Here is a 19715-nt window from a genome sequence, read left to right on the forward strand (position 1 = left end):
AGCAAACAAGGCACCTTGAAAGAACACTGAGTCACTGCAAAGACTCTCAGCTCTAGAGAAATTCACATATTCTTTTTGCAGTTCTGATACCATGGAAAGCACTTAGCAGGAAGATACAAAGATAGATCCATCATTAACACCACTAGTACTACACCAGTCAAGGACTAGAATGGGGCACAGATGACACCTAATCAAAACACGTATTTTGGTCAAACGAATACCATGTATATTTAGTTATTTATTCTTTTTATACTTCCATTGAAAGGTTAAATAGAAGGTCTACAAAGAATGGCTAGAGAGGGGAGGAACAATACCTAATAAACCTATTGTCACCATTTCCCTGATTTTGGGGGTTGCTAAAAATGACTGGCTCACAGGCAAAAGCTTTTGGTTCAAATTATTTAAAAAGCATCAATCAGATCATATAGCTAGAGCACCAGTTTACAGTTACAACCCCTAAAAAAGCTTTACTTTCGTGGTATTTTTATTCACCTTCGGTTTCTGAGCATTACAGAATTATACTTTCAGAATTCTCTTCGGAGGTGTTACTGGGAACATCTTGATGTTTAAATATTAGTAAAGATTCTGACCTAGTAAGAAGAAATTGGCAACTGGTGCTTTGAGGAAAGCCAAAATAGTAAAAGGAAAAAAAACCAAACGGTGATAAAGCTGCAAGGGTTAATAACGATGACAACGTTTTCCAGTTTGAATTGCATACTTTTTTCCTGCCCTACTCATATTAGTGGAACACTATAAAATAAGGGGAAATTAACTCTTCCAATATTGGGTTGTGATAAGAGTTAGCTGAATGAGCAACGGCTAGCGCTAAGAGGGATCTGGCACTGTTTCTTCAGCAAGAGAGCAGATTTTGCTTTTCTAGCATTTTCTGTGAACTAAGGCAGACAGGTATTAGCCCAGGAAGCAGAATTCAACCCTGGAGTTCACCAGCACACCCAATACAACAGTCAGAAATATTGCAGTTCTGAGCCCAACTCCATCACAAATGTTTTTCTTCCCAAACTGTGCCAAACCAGAGTATTTAAAAACTCAGAAAGCAAGTCTAGTATTGTCTCTAGCAGTAGCAAAACTATGCCATAAACTAATAAACACAGCCCTAAGTGGACAGTTACATCAGTCAGTTTCTGACTAGAACTGTTTAGGAGCAGTATCAAAATCCTATTCTTAATACTTGGCAGGTAAGTGAAGTGCTTTTCAAACTGCTAGACACACATGTGAGCTGAACAGCTTCTTTTGATGGATTTTTAATGGTGTGTACTTTGGTTTTTATTGTTTGGAGCTTAGATACTTTTTTGCGAGGTTTGTTTTAAAATGCAAATATATATGTAAATTTTGAGTCTACACAGATTATGTTGGGACTTTAAAAATTCTTTGAGAGTATTTTGTACACAAAATCATACAATCATATCCACATAGTCTACAGAGAATTTCTGCTGTCACCTCTCAGATTATTTAAGATTGAAGAGAGAAAGCTTGTTAAAATTAAGGATCCTTACTAACTCTTTATTATTATTTGTAATCTGATAGCACTCTTAAAACTCATTCATACTGGGGGTCCATTGTGCCAGACCTTAACCTCATGCACAGGAAGTCACAGACTAAGTCCTGAAGAGCTTATATTCTAGCTTGCTGTTCATGCTGAAAATACACCTCTTTCAAGTAACTGTTCAAGGCATTAACTGTCAGAGTTCAAGGAGCATCTGGATGACGCTCTTAGTCATATGGTTTCATTTTAGGTTGTCCTGTGAGGAGCAGGGAGTTGGACTCGATGATCCTTATGGGTCCCTTCCAACTCGAGATATTCTGTGATTCTATGAACTGATTGGTTGCCTGACTAGTTAAGAAAATAAGTCCTCTAACCAAAATACAAAACTTTGGGATGATGTCCAACAGTTTATTGAACAGAGTCCACTGTTGCAATAACTAAAGATGTAATAGTGTTGCACTTTTACAGCACCTTCTATCCAAGAATCTATCAGCTCTATTATGTATTAATGATCTAAATATTAGAAAACCCTACTGATGAAGGGAAGCACGACCTTAAGTTTTAGAAGGGAAGATTGAGTCCTCCGTTGACTAATTGCTTTTTTCAAGTCCTTATAGTGGGTCAGAATCTAATTTGTATTGACTATACACCTTCAGGTCAAGAGGTGTCATAGGCTAGTATGTATGATGATTGTTTGTAGACGATGATCATTTGTATCTCATTTTCCTTGTGTAATACGATCTTGTGACAGGCATCAACAACTATGAAGTGCATTCAAAGTAACATTTGGTGTCCGATTCTGACAAAAAGTATGGTATTAGTGGAATAGAAATCTAGGATCCGGTGCAGAAATCTGTGAAATTGCTGCAGAAATCACTGCAGAAAGCAACAGGACCAGATGTTTTTCGAAGCGTTACTTACTATACACCACAGGGTGAGAGGGCTGAGTTGGCACCAGCTGTGTCGAAGGACCTGGGGACTGTGGCTCATCCGTGCTTGTGCCCGACTGCTGGAAAGCCAGGTCAATTTCTTCATCTGTCAGGCCTGGGGGAGCAGAGGAAATGAAATCAGTTTAGCACCTTTACCCACTTGATGCACGCATAATTAAATTCTCAAGCCAGGCAGAACCCTTTCAAGCTGCAAAGAATTTTGGCACTGACTTGAGCAGTAATGCCTCCCCAATTTTAGATTCACTGGAATGTCTCCCTCTCTCTTTCTCTGTTGCAATTTAACCTTAAGCGACAGAATATTAGCCTCAACGCTGCTTCCAAATGTGGCTCATTCAATTTCCTTAATTTATCCTTGAGTTTATTGCTGCTTTTGAAGTAGCTTTCTATTGCAATTCTCCATTCTTCCCCCAAAAAAAAGATACCATCAACTGCAAATGTGGCTCATTTTAATCTGTAATGGTGTAAAAAAAAAAAAGAGGGGAAAAAACTAACAATAATGCATGAAAACAGACAGGGAAACAAAAAACTAATTATTGGGTTAGACGACTAATTAGTCTAGATCGTTTCCCAAGACGGGAATAATTTGCTTTATTTTATGACAAATGCAGAAATAAAAAGAAAAAAATCAGGACTGACTGTGATTAGTATGAATGGGACACAGAATGTAAGGAGGAAATAAAACTATAACAAAACAGATCAAAACAAGGCCAAGCCCAAACTTTCAGCTCAGCGTTGCCCCGGCCTATTGCTGCATGATTAGATTGCCCTAGGGCAGCCTGGTTTTTATTTCACGCAGAGCTCTTGTAACACTGCACACATGGTACATGTTGGTGCAGTCACTCCTGCCATCAGGAAATGCCAGGATGACCATCTGTAATTGGCCACAACATATGGAAAGGATTTGGCCAACAAGGGGGAAAAGAAAAGCAGCTAAAGGAGTCACGATGACCAGCATCTGTGAAGAAGGAAGCACAGCTGGATTATTTTTTCCAACAGTAGAAAATATCCTCTAGAAAAAGAATTTAGTACTCAGATGGCAACCATGATGTGGGGCCTGGACAGCTGTGTATTATTTGTTATGTTATTCTCCTGCACAGAAGCGGATAGAAAGCCAGTGTCCCTGCTATGAGGGACATGTGAAGTGATTCAAGACCTTTTACTATACATGCAGCGTGTACACAAAAACATTCAGAAAGGTTGGAAGTGAGAATACAGATTTAAGGAATGAGATTTAGAAGAGAAGGGACAGACCACTTGATTCTCACACAGTTGTTGTAGGGACTGAGCACAGTGAGGAAAATGGTATGAATATGACAGCTGCGGTAGAAAAATGGGGGAATACTTTCTCTCCATTACCTCCACTCGAGATCCATAAAGTATTGCCAGTAGATGAAATTCCTGAACTTAATCCTTTAAAACACTTAGCTCTTTAACATTACAGGGAGATACAATATAGAAAATGGCCACGCTTCTGGACACATTACCTAAGTTTCAAGAAATTTTTTCGGGATCTTAAACTTCACTGCACGCTGGGGGTCTAGACAGAATAATCTGTAGCACAAACAATATTGCCAGAAATAAATACACAAGTCTGTCTCAGAACTGTTATTTAAGATCATAAAGCACTGACACAGTGCTTCTGGTATTCAGAAGGATTTATAACTATTATCAGATCTTTTCCCTATTCCTGTGAGTATGTGAGATACTGTGAGTTCCTGTGAGTTACTATTATATCTACTCTACAGCGCAGATACAGATGGACAGAGAAGTTAGGTGATTTCTCTAACATAACAGAATATTGTCAGTGTCAGATACAGTATTAGAAATCTGAAGTTCCTGATCTCTGGTCCTGCAATCTGACAAAATCACCCCTTTACTTGTATTTGATGCATGCCTCAAATACTAAGGAACCAAAACCACACATAACTATATGGAACAAGACTTGCTGAGAGTAATAAAAGGCATATGAACACAGTTCAGCCTACTGTTCTAGTCACAAAAGCAATATTTATGGTGTCTAATCCATGTTAAAAAGCGAAGTCCTAATCAGAAAGAAACTGTTTTAACCAGCTTCTAATTATCCAATGTAGGAGAAAGCATAAACAGATGCCAACACGGCAGATCACTAGCAACTATGGAATTTCATAAACATGGAGACAATATTAGCTGCTGGCTGCAAATGTGGCTCTCACTAGAATAGGGCATTTTGTTCTATTTCCATGCAAAGATAGCAAATCTGATAATATTTAACGCTTAGAAACGTACAGAAGTTATGGAGGATCCTTACTTCATTGTACAAAAAGAGCAGGAAACAATGCTTATTGTTTCCTAACCATACTGCCCCTTCGATTCTCATCCTGTTGGAGAAAAAAAACTAAAATCTTTTGCAGGTAAGATGCACTTCTAGCATTATTCTGGTCTTGCCAACTAGTGACACATTCAAGTATCACTATTTCCATTAAAACCCTGCTGTACTGTGAAGAAAATGCTGATGTGAATGATAGAATGATGGGAAACGTCATGTCTGAGATCCTGGTTTGAATCCTGTGCAAAGTAGCGCAAATTAAAATTCTTATTACTTCCCTGGACTGGACTATTCTGCTGCCTTGTGAAGTAGTCTTGTTCATGGTACTAGTGGCATTATACAAAAGAACATCACAACTACATCCCTTCTTAATTATCAGAGGAGAAGACTGGGAGTGCCATCACCTTGGAACGCCTCCTTTTTATTCATCTGAACAAGATGTTTTTAAGGCCCTGTCATCTTGGCCTCCAAGCGTCAAGGGAATAATCTCCCGGAGCTGACTCCTTAAGCATAAGTATGGAGTAAGTCTGCACTGCAACTAGTCATCTGTGGATTCAGAAATATACCTGTCTTCATGGTTGTCATTTCTCACACACACTAACAAAAATGTACAAGATATTCTAAGACTGTCCTCAGGCAACTATAACTAGCTCATCAAAATTCCCTTTGGACTGAATTTTTTTCAGATTTACCACCTACACACATGTATGCACACAGTATGAGTTTTCCATGCCCCAAATTATTCAACCTCGATATATTAATTACATAGAAAAGTGGGAATTTCTAAATCAGATCAAAGTGTCATCTCTTCCAATATCTCACCTTGCTTTATTTTATCACAGTCCTTCTATCACTGCATTATATAAAAAAGTATCCGTGGTCCATTCATTGTTCTAATATCTAGCTGGAAGTTGGTAACCCAAAAATAATACCACTTCCCTTGGACACAAAAGCAGTGCCATGAAAACTGGAGCTTTGTGTCTAATATAACTCTCAAATAGGTATATCAAGAAAATCACCTGTTTAACAGAAGAATTGTTCTAAATCCACTTTCTCAACACTTTGGTAAACAAACATTTTAGTTGTTCTGGAGTTTCAGCAAGATCAAGACCATGCAGAATGCAAAAGGTTAAAAGGAACAATAAAGGAAACTGCCAATTGTAAGTGAATTATATTTGGCTTTGAGAGCTGAGCCACTGCTATATTATAAAAGGCATCTCTTTGCGTTGTTTACCATCACCCTGACTAATGCAGACCTTTTTTTTTGTTTTAAATAATCTCATGCAAATTAGACACACACTTCCTTCCAGTTGATTGCTATCTGCAAGGAATAATCTAACCGCAGAGGGTACTGAGCAAGGACTGAGCTGAGGAGAAGGATGCAAGGAAACTGTCTTCATAGCCCTACAGAATGCAAACCTATTCCCTTCCCCCAACCACCCATTTCATTCCTCTACAGCACCACAGCCATTGTAAAGAATTAGTCATAATTTTCACAAAGCCTTAAAATTTCCTTTTCAGGCTTCAGGGTGTTGATTTGAATAATCCAGCACCCGTTTTGCACTCAAACGTTCTTGCTGACCCTCTTTTGTGATTGTCACTGCTGCCACTCAATTTTCAGGGATCGCTCAGCCTCTGTAAATTGTAGTCAAACACAGAATCAGAGCAAGTCAGAGAATAAAATGGGTTGTCACAAACATCTCTTGCACCTCGGGTATTGTATAAAAAGCTCCTTTGCCCAAGAACTTTTAAGACTTGACTGTCTGTTTAGGCCCTTTTATAATATCTACTACTATTTAATATAAGGATCTCATGTACATCAAAATTCTGTTCCTCTTATGACCACTCTGAAGCACAGGAGTACTTAGAGGAATACTGTTATCCATATTTTACAGATGAGGAAGAAGTGAGACATACAGATGAGAGAAGTGCTTCAAGGTCAGAACTGAACCTCTGACAGAAAATAAAACTCGGGAGATGCGAGTCCCAATCTGTTGTTTTACCATAAATCCATTCTTCTCTATTTTCTGGATGAAACACAGTAGCAATAATTGCAATGCAAAACCCTTGCATGAGCTTAACTAGATGAACCACTAAGTTTTTTCTTCTCCTCCTCTGACACAGGCTCTGACATTTCAGTGACAACCCTTTTTCCCATCCCATCCACTGAGCCTATCTTTTTCTTCATTATATTCCTCCTTGCATTGCTCAACCCAGTAATTCATGCAAGATTTTCACAACCTGAAGACAACATCAGTTTTAGGGAGAAAATTTCTGGTTAGGAAGAAATTAAGAATTCTGCCACAATAGGGAAGAGGGGGTGGAAAGAAGTAAGTTCCTTTTGTGGGTTTCCAAAGCCGGCTTTATTACCACTCTGACAGACCACCCTGGAGCAATCATCACACCTACCCTTTTGCAGGGACAGAAGGCAGGGGAGGGGTGCAGGGCCGGGGGTGGAATCTGTTGTTGTTTTCCTCCCACATGCACACACTTTCTATTAAGAAGAAAACAAAATAGAACTGGACAACTTGTTTAGCTACAACAAACTATCTGACTACCCGAAGTTAGTGCACGGTATCGTATGACTAAAAGGAAGATCTACTGGTAGGCACCCTGAAATGACATTACACTCCCGTTCCTGGAAGCCACTGAGTCAACTCTGCTCAGAAAGAACATGGTCACATTTTAAAAGAATCATCATAAAAACCTTCTGGGATCTGATCCAGACTAATGATTCCACCTGTTCAGTCAGTTACATGCAGTGCTGGGTGATTCTTGTATCAAATGTTTGTCCTATATCCTATCCTGTGCTTAGTAGAACACATTTTAAAAAGGTCAAAAAGGCATAGTCTCCTGATCCATTTTCTTTCGCAAATCTTGGTTCATGGGGCATTCACGAGGCCGAGCCCAACCCAACATTTGAACAAAACCTAAGGTTTCAGAAACATCAGTCTGGTTTATTTTACCCTTCATTTACATTAACACACTGTATTTGAATGTAAACATCCTGCTGCTGCACTTCCAGCTCAAACTTTGGGTAAAGGAACCCAAACATCAAAGGGAAATTGATGTCTCAACTGTCAGGCCAAAAAATGCAGAAATAAAAGTAATTTGAAAAGTTACTGAAAGGGCTTTGACTTTTTACAGCTCTATTCATCTATGAGACTGTTAATTATGCAACTGAAATCTTTAAGAAACATTATATACTTTAACCCATGAGGGTGACTAAGCAGCAATCAAAACTGATAAAGGTACTCTAACCTCAGTTGCACAGCACTAAAATAAGGAAGGAAAACCTGACTGACAGTACAATGCTAAGAATTACCGTGAGCCAACCAGGAAGGAAAAGGTTAAAATAAAAAGTATTTTGGAATAACAAAAATAAATAAATAAATAAATAAATCTGACAGCAGTTTCTCTTCCTGGCCAAGCTTTTTGGAGTCTATAATAAAATGAAGTGTAATGGAGGAGAGGAGGGCAATGTCAGAGGGTGAGGGTTTGGGAGAGAGGTTGTTAAGTATCTCCCTCTCCTCAGCTGTGTTTACTCCATTTACAGGACCCCAGGTGATTGATAGACAGACAAAAGAAAAGCAAGCAGATAGTAACCCCCCTCTGGGAGCATCAGTAAAGGGGATAACTCCTGACATCATCTAAAGCCCCAAACTCTCCTTAGCCACTTGTAATTAAAAAGACAGAGCAAGATATGCAAACCAGAGAAAAAGTAAAAGAGGATTTTTTTTTTATTTATTATTAACATTTTGTTGGAACAGTAGAGTGCAATAAGGACTCTCAGAGCCGTTAAAAGTCGTCGGGTGACCTGCAGACCCCTATTTCCCAGAGCCTTGTATAAAATTGAATTTTTTAAACATAAATTACACGTAATGACGACACTGTAAAAACTAACAGTAATGGAAAGCTGTGCTGTATTTCATTAGCCTGTATTATTCCGTGCCACCTGATCCAGCCGGGCCTTGTTTATGAGTTAGTGTGTTAGCAGATGCCGATGGAAGCATTTGCTTCGACCTTGCTCTTCTCATTGGGGCATGAAATTACGACGGCAGCACCTTGATATTACAGCCATAAATACAGTAAACTGCAAATTTAAGCCAACGGCTCCTATTGTCTCTGAACATAAAGCTGATCGGTATTTATTTAAAAGGAGAACGAAAAAAAATATTATATATCACCTTGTTTATGGGTCCAGTCCCCCCCCCTTCCCCTAATCTGCCTTATTCACTTGGTTAAATACTAAACAAACAAACTAAATCCTCCCTATTTTCTACTGATTAAATATTCTTAAGAAATGAGTATTGTCTTCAGAAAACTGGATCAAAGTATTTTCACTCTGAATAAGAAAGGGCAAGCAACTTGCTTAGCATGTCTTGGAATGGAAAGAACAGGAACAAGTACTACAACTTTTCGTCTCAGTTTTCTATATATAAGAAGTTCAACGTGTAAAATGAAAAAGTTGCTTCTGGTTACTTATTCATGTTTGTGTGTAACACGCATGTGTATGCACATGAGAGAGAGAGAGAGAAATATGTTTCCTTCCAGTTGTTTTCTATTTAAAAATATCTCCCTTGTTAATACTATTTCAAAACAAGGAGGAAAGATACAGAAAAAAAAATTGCAGTAAGATTAATGGAAGGGGGAAAAAATGAATAGGATTCCTTCTCTGAGCAGCAGACAGCAGGGAGAATGCCTCATTCTCCTATGGGCATTTTGGGTAAATACCCCCGTTCACTGACAACATACCCCCTAAAATTTATTATAGCGGCAAAAATCAAACACAAAGGCAAAACGACATTGTAATATCACAAAGCATATCACAGCATAAATCACAGCATTATAACTCAGTGCAAAATGTATTTCACCGGGAGTTTCAAGGCAGGGAAAATACAGTTTCACTTGTAGTAAGAGAGGTCAGGTCTTCCTCTTCTAATGTAAAGTAAGCTCCTAGCTTATATGAAGTATGCTATCTCTGTTCCACGTAGAATAAAAGGAAGGGATACCTTAAGTAAAAGCTCCCAATACTAAGCTATATATTTCAAGGGCCAAAGCACTAAGAGGAGAATACGAGGAACAACATGCAGAATGAACTGGCTGGATAATGGGACTCAGACTCAGGATTCTGCAATGCAAAAGTCCTATTAGACGCAGTGCTACCACAGCCTTAACGGGATTTGGATGCCTCTTTTTTGAATTAATCTACAACAAATCTTCAGGTAGCAGACAGCATAATTCAACAGCCACAATTTTTGCTTCACAAAAAGTTCAAATTACAAAAAAGGCAGACAGCAACAGGACTCTAAATCAAGTAAGACATGTCCAGAAGTCCTCAGTAACCTGAATTACAGAACCAGAAGTTTTGTTACAAAGCCCAGTTAAATTCTTACACAACAAGCATATACAAAAACAGAGTGAAATTTCAATCTTGCGTACCTTCTTCCAAAAACCTGTTTATTACAGAGTCCTTCTAAGAATACCATGATCAGCAAAAAAGACCGAAGAAACAAGTCTTTCTGTAACATAAATAAAAATCTCTCCTTCTAAAAACGGGGAAATTTTATTTTATCATCATCTATGGGTTTTATTTTTAGGTCTCTTGCCTTCAGCTTTTCCTTTCTATTATCATACAAGCAGAAGAACAGTACCTGATAGAAAGCCTCCTTTGAGCGGACAATGGTAGAGTAAGTCCACCAGTCTACTGCACCACTAGTGATGAAGAGACAATGCATGTGACTAAGGTGGAAACCAATGCCGTAACACAGGAACACAGGACATGCAGTTCAGCCACGACATGATGTGAGAACACTACATAGAGAATAAAAACCTCTGCATATTTGAAATGATTTCAAATTAATATCTACCTTGGTGTTTGAAGGCTTTGAAGACTCTATGCCAGGGTGCCAATTCCAAGGTAGTTTATCAGGAATAGAACACAACCAAGGCTCTGACATTTGTTTTAAAGAAGCAGAAAATCCAGATAATGGAAGAGACACTACTCTAGTAACCATAGTGCTATCATCATTTGTTACCACAACTGACAGCCTCCCTAGAAATAAGACTATACATTCAGAGAGAACAAGTATTAGATACACTAAACAGGTAAGTTTCCAAGCATACCCAACCTGTGATCTGCAAACGCTTGCTGATATTCCTGCAGAGAAACAAGTCTCATGGTGATGGTTCCTGATCCTCATTACTTGTACTATAATACTCCTTAGAGACCCCAAAAGGCATTCACTGTGCAGGTATTGTGCCAGGTACCGTGCAGAAACAGAGTAGAAGGCAGTCAGACCCAAAGCGTTCAACAGTCTATGTGAAGGAAAGACAGGTTGGAAAGAAAAACACTGCACACATAAACGAAATAACTTACCCAGAGCACACAGCAGGCCTGTGAAATTTCCCTTCTATTAAATTGGGAACTACAACAAAAGATATTCTATAGAGGTGAAAGGATATTAATTTCTTCTACAAGTTCATTTCCAAAAGCAGAACAGTTTGGTACACGGCACTTCAAAAACCTAGAAACTAAACTCCATAACCAAAACTTACCACAAATTTTAAAAACAGCAGTGTCAGAAAACGTTTGTGCTTCAGATCCATTTACTTTGTGTGAAAGAAAAATATTTTGTTAAGCAGCTTGTTGAGCAATAGTAACAAAATGATTGGCCTTTGGCTACTCTTTGATCTGTGATAATATCTTTAGGAGCTTCTAAGGAGAAAGCCAGAGGTTGACTTAAATTCGGGTAAGGTAAAACACTGGCAATATAGGAGGTTTGGTTTTGATCTACTTTTGGAACTCCAATTTTAAACTGTATTTCCAAAACTTGAACCAGCACGTCATAAGAATTCCAGCACTGAAATAGAAGGAGCTGGCCTGGAGGATCTGCAGTCAACCAGACATCTGTAACTGCTGTAACTCCAACATCTCCTTTGTTACTGCAGCAAAGAATAACCAGGCCTTTCAGTGGTATGGGCCTGAATACGGTCCATATTAGATTTGACCTAGCAGACTGGCCCTAATGTGGAATAACTGCAGATTAGAAGTCACTGCTGATCTGTTATTACTGGATTAGACTAGCCTACAATTCTAGAACCGAACTCTCTTTTCCCCCAACTCTGCGTTCAAAAGAAAGGAATTGTGTAAAAGAACAGCAATTTCAAGCCATTACAAGGAGTTCCTTAACCAGATTCGTCAGAATATCTAAAGAATGACTTAGTTCTACATATAAGAATGAGAAAGTCTGTCCTGATGCACCGTTCCCAGTTCCTTCTATTACTCTGTAATTACTGATTGCCCCAAACACACTAACAAGAGCATCCGGATATTTTCTGCATTAGACAATACCCATCAGAGAGTAGCCTCTGCAGACTAAGATTAACTGCAATGTGAAGAGCAACTTGCCTCAGTGTTATTTATTTCCTCTTTTACTTTGAAAACTTTAAACTTTAGAAAAGAACAAAGCAAACCCGTTAGTCCAGACTTATCACATGAAAAATCATATGAAGTGTATACTAAATGAACTTTTAATGTTTGAAGAACGCACAGAACAGAACACTGAATATGCAGTATGGCAGTGCATACCGTGTACTGTCTCTGTCAAGAGGTTGCTATAAGGAGCACAGAGAACAGTAGCTACGGCTGCATGTTTCTAAGAAAATGTAAAAATACATGGAAGTATGTATGGAAAAATATATGGAAATGTAAAGAAACTAACACTGGGTGAGGAGCTATGAACACAGGAGTCTAAGTCCTTTTTCTGACAGATATTTTCTCATAACCTTACAGAGCGTCTTTGCTCCTCTAACCCGGTTTCTATAAAGTGGAATCAATGTTAGACACCTAGGAATCAGGTATTGTCGCACTGAGAAGATAAGCTCAGTTAAGAAAACTACATCTAAATACTACATATTTGATTATTATGGTACAAATCTTTCAGGTAAATCTGGTTTGCACTTCCCCCAGAAAGGCAGAGACGCTAATACACTATTATAAAAAGACATGTCAGCAAGTATTCATTACAGATTATAAATCACTCTCGTTCTTCTTTCTTTTGTTTTAGAGAAATTTTTTTACATGCCATTAAAATATTGTTTGCTGAATGCTACTACAAAGCTAGCCACCTGTAAAATTAAAGGGTGATGCTGCCAATAACAGTGTTGAAATACCTTCTGTTTAAAAGGCAAACCTACTTTGTAATTTTTAACACAACTGTATAAATATTTCTCCACCCACCCTTCACAATTTTGTTGGTTACATCGCGTCCATTTAGACAACAACCATCTATGTCATCACACAGGATGTTAATCTTGGGTGGAGAAGAAAGAAACAATAGCAAATGAACTTTTAAGAAACCAAGATTACATATTCAAGCAGGGTCCTTCGTGATAAAAGAAGAGTGAAGACAAAAAACATTAGGGGACATGCCAACAAAATAGCAGAAGTTTCAAAAGATCATTTTTCATTTTTTGGTTTGTTTATTGTTATTTTTTTCTCCCCATGTGCCTTCAACAGCTCTTCAGAGTTCTGGAGAAAATTAAAGGAGTCTGGATTAAACACCCAAAGGACAACTAATGCTAACAATACTAAAAATAACGAGGTTAAGTGGTGGAAGAACTATGGTGACCACACACGGAGAACTGGAGTGGTAAGGTAGAAAAGGAGTTTCATCATTGCTCCCTCGGGACACGCACAGAACATACTAACTGCTTCTAGTTCTCTAGGGTTCCGATTACCATGCCAAACACACCTCCAGAGTTTCCTTATTAGTATAATAAAAAGCCTCTACACATTTGGGTTCTATTCCCAGCCTTGCTATTGACCTTGTGTAGGTCATTTAACCTCCATCTGCCTCAGTTTCTACATCTGTAAAACAGGAACAATATTACACAATATCCTTTGTAAAATGTTTGAGACTGACACTGACAATTATCATGTGCAAAGACAACTGACAGTTTTGAGAATCTATACATACATTATATGCATTTGAGATGTGTAAGGCATTTGCAACAAATAATTTATTCAAGTAAAATGTTTAGCCTTTTTTTTTGTGCTTGTAGATCATCTTTGGAAATAATTCCAGATTTCTAACTCTCGCCAAACTACACAAGGACTCAAATTCATGCTTTGCTTTGGCTGGGTGCTAAAATACATGGCATCTCTCTGGTCCCCTTTCGGCCAAGCATTGCCTTCAAAATCCAGTCACTGGGGTTGAATGTTAAAAACAGAAATACCAAAGTACCTATTTTTTTAACACTGTCTGTTGTCTTCTAGTGCCTCACAAAAGTTCCAGCCCAGGAGTTAGAACGGGAGCGGCTACACAGAATTCACACAGAAACTGGAGTGAAGATTCAGAAACATTTATGGGCATGTTCCTGCAACATAACACAAGTCAGATCAGTAGGTGAGGCAGCTGAGGCAGCTGAAAAACTTGCTACTAGTATCAACTCATACTGTATGAGGCTAGCTCTTGGAGTTCCAGGACTAGGAAATATCCCCTAAACAAAGGAATCACCTCACAAATAAGAAGGGAGTGAATAAAAATGGGAAGATATTCCCTTCTGGGCACCACATAAGAATGTGTCTCCTTCCCGGGGTGCCAAAAGGCTAATCAACACCACTATACAGGGGTGCCCAAAGCACTTTTCACAGAGTTGGGGTCAACGATGAAGGGCCAAGGATGCATTTTGCAGATCCCTCTCTCTCCACATGATTTTGCACACTACAGTCTTAAAGCACAGGAATCATGCCAGGCACAGGTGGACCACTGTTGCAGTGGAAGCAGCTGTTTAAGGGGCAGACCTCTGAGCCGCATCTTTGTCCTTGGTCCCCGGGGGATGACAGCCCCCGCACTCCTGAGTGCCAAGTCCAACGACCAGATAGAACAACTTACCCTTTACAGTCACCGCAGTAGATGAAGTTCACCAAAAGGACTCAGATTCTTTTCTTCCCCCACTTCCTCCCTGGTTTTCTTTTACTGCTACTCCTGTCTGTCTCAGGTGGCCTAGCGTGAAAAAAGCTCTCCTTTTATGATGCAATATCTGGGACCAGGTGAGGCCCTGACTCTGCAGGTAACCTAACAAATGGGCAAGAGCAGCTTGTGTTCTTATTGACAGTGCACGTGCTAGTAAATACCATCCTCCAGGGTATTCTCAGTAAACACACAGCCATCCCTCGCTTCTAAGATACACACACACACGCAAGCACTTGCTTTACCCGACACTGAACTCACACCTCACAAACAAATTATTTAACTACTCTATCCCCCAAGGAAGACAGTGATCATTTCAAATGCAGCTCCCTGCTCGTCTCTCACATACACGCAACGGCCTGATAGGTTAAATGCTTCCATTTAATTACAGTAATGGAAGCTGCTATTTTTTGGTTCCCTTGAATCCTCTCTCGCTCTCTTTTTTAAACACATACAGAGTCATCTTTTAAACATGTATTTTATATTTCTGAGTTTAACAGCTGCATTCTCCTGGTTACTTGAAGAGCAGGAGCAATGATATTCTGATATTCTTCTCTGTACCTCTGAGCAACTAGCCTTTTAAATGCCACATAAAAAGGAAGACAGGTTGGGGGAGATGCTGTTAGAAGGGATACATGCTAACAGAGGCCAATCTGCCCCTTCGTTTACTTAGATGGTTTCTGTTGTTTTTATTGAATAAAACTAGGTTAACCTCTCCCATGCCCCCCAAAGCAACTGGGGCCTGGAGAGGACAAACACAAAAATGCTTTGACTAATTTTACTGAAAATGCTATAAACACCAGTACATCACACTGACAGTATGTCACAGCATGATTATATTTATATATATGAGTGGGAGTCAGAATTATGTCAGATCTAACTGTTCTTAATACATCTGACTCAGTTTCCCCATCTAAAATGGGCCTAGTATTTCCTCTGTTTCCCACTGAAATTTGGAGTTTACAAACCGTTTGGAGAATGTAAAGGTCTAACCAAGAAGAGAAAATGTAATCAGAAGTACATTAAATTAATCTTATAATCTTGCCATTCCACAAACGGTGTCACAAGCATAGTCAGTTAGTATTTGTAGAGTACTCTGAATGTGCAAAGTGGTATAGAAATACGAAATATATGTTTGTTAAATTCTTGAGCATGCTGCAAAACACTTTTTTTTTTTGAGTGAATTCAAGAAGGGGGCTGTAGGTGGCCAAAGACTAGAGGGTTTTATGGTTAGTTATTATTGAAGGAGGACACATAACACAGTATTACGTGAGTAGCACAATAAGTGTGGATTTTACATATCGTCTTGTGTGGCAATTAGAAAAAATCCAGAAGCATAAGTACTTCCAAGTCAAAATAAATTCTTACCTATGCTAAGGCCACAACACTCCTAGAAAAATACCCATATTACACCTGTCGTCAGCTTTATTTGTCCTCTAAATGTGAAAAGCTTATTTATTTGTTCTGTGGCAGTTGGCTCACAGTCAGCCAGCCATCCATGCAGCGATATTGCCCATCTTCATTCTCTGGTACAGATATCCACTGGTATCTCTTAAGGATGGAATCTTAAAAGGTGAGGCAAGGCAGAGACAAAGACAAATTTAATTTTATCACCATAAAAAGGGACATTTCCACATGGGCAGCAAGGACATGAATATCATGTGTATGCGGGGGTGGGGGGATTATAAACGCATTTTTGGCGAAATTCAATAAAGCTGATTCCACTGCATAAGGTCAGCAATTTACTTTTAAAAAATGATATGATTGCAACTTTTAATATAACCCATGTATTTGCTGCAAGATGCTCTAGAAGATTGTGTAATGTAACCACCCGACCTCTCCACAGGAGCAGAGATCACCCCATTTACCCTTTATTGTCTTGCTAAAAGCAATGCACATTTGCACGGTATGACAAAGTCAACAGCTTTTACTTCAGAGAGCCTCAGATTTCATTGAGAATGAATACTCTGCTCTCCTCCTAGGGGAGTGGAGTCTCGCCTGGACTAGGTTCCATCAGAAAGAACAGGAAAGAATGAACCAAAGACTAAATTCCCCTTTTAGCTAAGGAAGGAATGATTGCACTCCAGATTAAAATTAAGAGGGAACAGTGTGTAGCAGAAAAGCAAATAGTAGGATTTCATGTTCACAGGCACCCAAGACATAGTATTAAACAGGGTAGAAATGTTGTCTAAGAGAACCTAAAGAATTATCTCACACAGGAACTTATTTTATCTTTCCTAGCAGGAAAGTACCATTAGGTCTGAGATGGATTTCAGCAGAAGAGCAACACAGATTATCCTAATTACACTCCTTGTTTTAGCCCCAAGAGAGAAGGCTGTCTCTTTAGACTTAGAATACCAGGTTCATTCACAGAGCAGATGAGGAACTAAATTCCTTTACTTGCTCCAGGAAGACTATGGGGAAACCCTGGGTTGGATGACCATGAAGAGCGAATTCCTTCTATCACAAAAATATTTTTATACAAACGTACATAGATTTGTTCAACTGTCTCAAGGTGAAGCTTGCTTCAAAGGTCAAAGCTGCAGGGCTGGATTAGGATTGCACGCAATCTGCCTGAGCCTTGACATTCTGACATTTTAAAGTTTGCAGTTCTCCCCTCCCATACACAGCTGACAGAAGTAAATTCTCAACCTCTCTGCAAGTGTGGCTTTTACTGCAGCAAGCAAATTCAAAAATCACACGCTGCAGCACCAAGAACTCTGAAACAAGCGTATCAAAGCAGTTTATAAACAGAGCTAACATAAATCTTACTAAGACAATAATGCAAAAGTGGTAATTAACCCCATTTTACAGATAGGCAAGCTGAGAACAAGTAACTTGCCCAAAGCCAAGCAAGCAGTCATATCTCAGATCTCCAATGCCTGCTCTTAGATTGTAACTACAGAAGTTAGTTTCTTTTGGCACTCTGCATTTACTTTCACTTGAAAACATGATTAATAAATATTAAATTTACAAGTCAGACTTAGGGTCTGGGTCTTTTCTGCCCATCACTAAGGCTAAAAGTTTCAGGTCTCTGAATATAACTGACTATTTTAGCATTGTCTTCTAGGATAGACTTTAACTCACTCTGCTGTAATCATACTGGTTTTTCAATGCTACCAGGAATGGAAATATTATTTTGACAGTAAACAAGGCAGGATCTGACTCAAAACACACTCAGTGAGCAATAGGAGTTAATTTTGCAAAGCCATTTTTAACGGCTCTTTTACATTACATAGTTACTGTCAGATAGCCAAGTGGAGAGATATCATTAAACCCATGACATTCCAATTATTCGTTAAAATTAAGCTTACAACCAATATTTTGTAGCATACACAACTTCCTGGGCACCAAACTGGTCTGTTCCAATTTATCAATAATTTTCAAGCTATAAAAACGTGGCAAAGGTGATTCTAGACTCTTCACTGAAATCGTGACGAATTTCTGTGGCCCAATAGAAACAGGAGATGTAGCAGACTGTTTACCCAATATACTCTAAATGAATCACCTCTCTTGTTCTGTGGAGTATAGATCTAAATGGTTCAAGATCACTGAAGGTTGAGCCTGAAGTGAGAGAGGAAGGATATTACTACTAATGTGACTTGTATCCTCTGTTATAGAACACTTATATAGGCATTTAGAGGATGTAAAATTTGAGAGTCGCTCCCTCAATGGCTTCTTCACAACATCATTAAACATCAAAAGGGTGCCTCTTGTGATGCATCTTCTCAACACTTCACATAGAAACCAAGAAGAAAGTCACTGAGATTTTCATGTTTTTAATATTAAATAGCAGAGCTTGTATCAAAGCCCTTTAAAATAATCTTGCTTAAACGAATACACTGTGAAGATTAGTAGGCCCTAAGTTTTCCATCACTTTTTTTCTTCTGCTCCCTTTAAACAGGCCCAGGTAGGACTTTTTCCCTCACTTTCAGCAACAAACTAAGTTCAGAGTTCAGAGACGGTAGTCTAGAGTATTCAAGCCAAGTGTGCAAGTACGAAACAGTGCAAGATGACAAGCTTGTTGGAGCTATCCAATAACGATGATGTATTTTCCTGCTAGAGAAAAGCACTTCTATGAAAGAATTCTTTAGTTCCAAGTAGAGCTCATCCACAAACTTCTAGAACTTAATACAGAAAGTGTTTCTTCAAAAAACCCCAAAATGTTCTGGAGAAAAGCAATGATTTCATAACAATTCAAAAACCATTTTTCCAAATATTTTCACTGTAGTATTATGGTACGTATTATATTATTCTATCAATCTCTTTTATTATGAGTTACAACATTAAAGATTCCAGTCAGGTGTATAATATTTCATTTTTTAAAAAAACTCTGCGATTTTAAATGTTAATCCCTATTTAATATAAAAACAGATTTCCAAATCTCAGAATTTCCAGTGGGATAGAAATGTACTGTTTAACCTAGTTTCTAGATACCACTGAGCTATAAAAAACAATTGTTATAAAACAATGAAATGTACACTGAGTACAATGTTCTTCTAAAATAACAAACTCACTTGTAAGTAACTATAGGTTCTATCAAATACATGCAACTTTTCTTAATCATCTGGCTATCATAAACATTAAAAGGTAGCAAACAGAAGGGAGTGCCTTTCTTTGTACACTGCATCACATGGCTAGTTATGCCTAAACTAATGGCAGGTGTTTTTCTGCCCTCTTTCGAATCACTAGTGACTGAGACAAGAGTCAAAGATGAGATATGAACTGATTTCTGCATGTGGATAGGGACTAAATAGATTACTTTTTCCAAACTTCCTTCCAAATCTTGAGCAATGATAGTGAAGGCTTTCTATCAACTACAAAGATTTTCTTCCAAAAACCCTGACAACTCCAAAGAATAGCTGTATCTGATTCCCCAGGATGTCCTAAGGTTGATCAGTTTACCACATTTTGTTAGCACTGCTGCTGCAGGTCTCTTCTTCAAAGAAGCCAAGAAAATCTATAAAGTTCATGACAAG

General features: G+C 38.6%; 1 protein-coding gene across 1 annotated transcript in view; it reads right to left on the reverse strand.

The window, feature by feature from the left end:
• The window catches only part of PEX14 (peroxisomal biogenesis factor 14), a gene marked incomplete at its 5' end in the record, with an annotated part of 41290 nt that overhangs the window by 15080 nt on the left and 6495 nt on the right, over positions 1 to 19715 (reverse strand). Inside the window, one exon of the mRNA XM_009575912.1 lies at positions 2426 to 2548. Within this exon, the coding sequence (XP_009574207.1) occupies positions 2426 to 2548 (123 nt within the window). The remainder of the gene's footprint in view (positions 1 to 2425; positions 2549 to 19715) is intronic.

Source organism: Fulmarus glacialis, unplaced genomic scaffold (assembly GCF_000690835.1).
Source record: "Fulmarus glacialis isolate BGI_N327 unplaced genomic scaffold, ASM69083v1 scaffold41364, whole genome shotgun sequence".
Taxonomy (NCBI): domain Eukaryota; kingdom Metazoa; phylum Chordata; class Aves; order Procellariiformes; family Procellariidae; genus Fulmarus; species Fulmarus glacialis.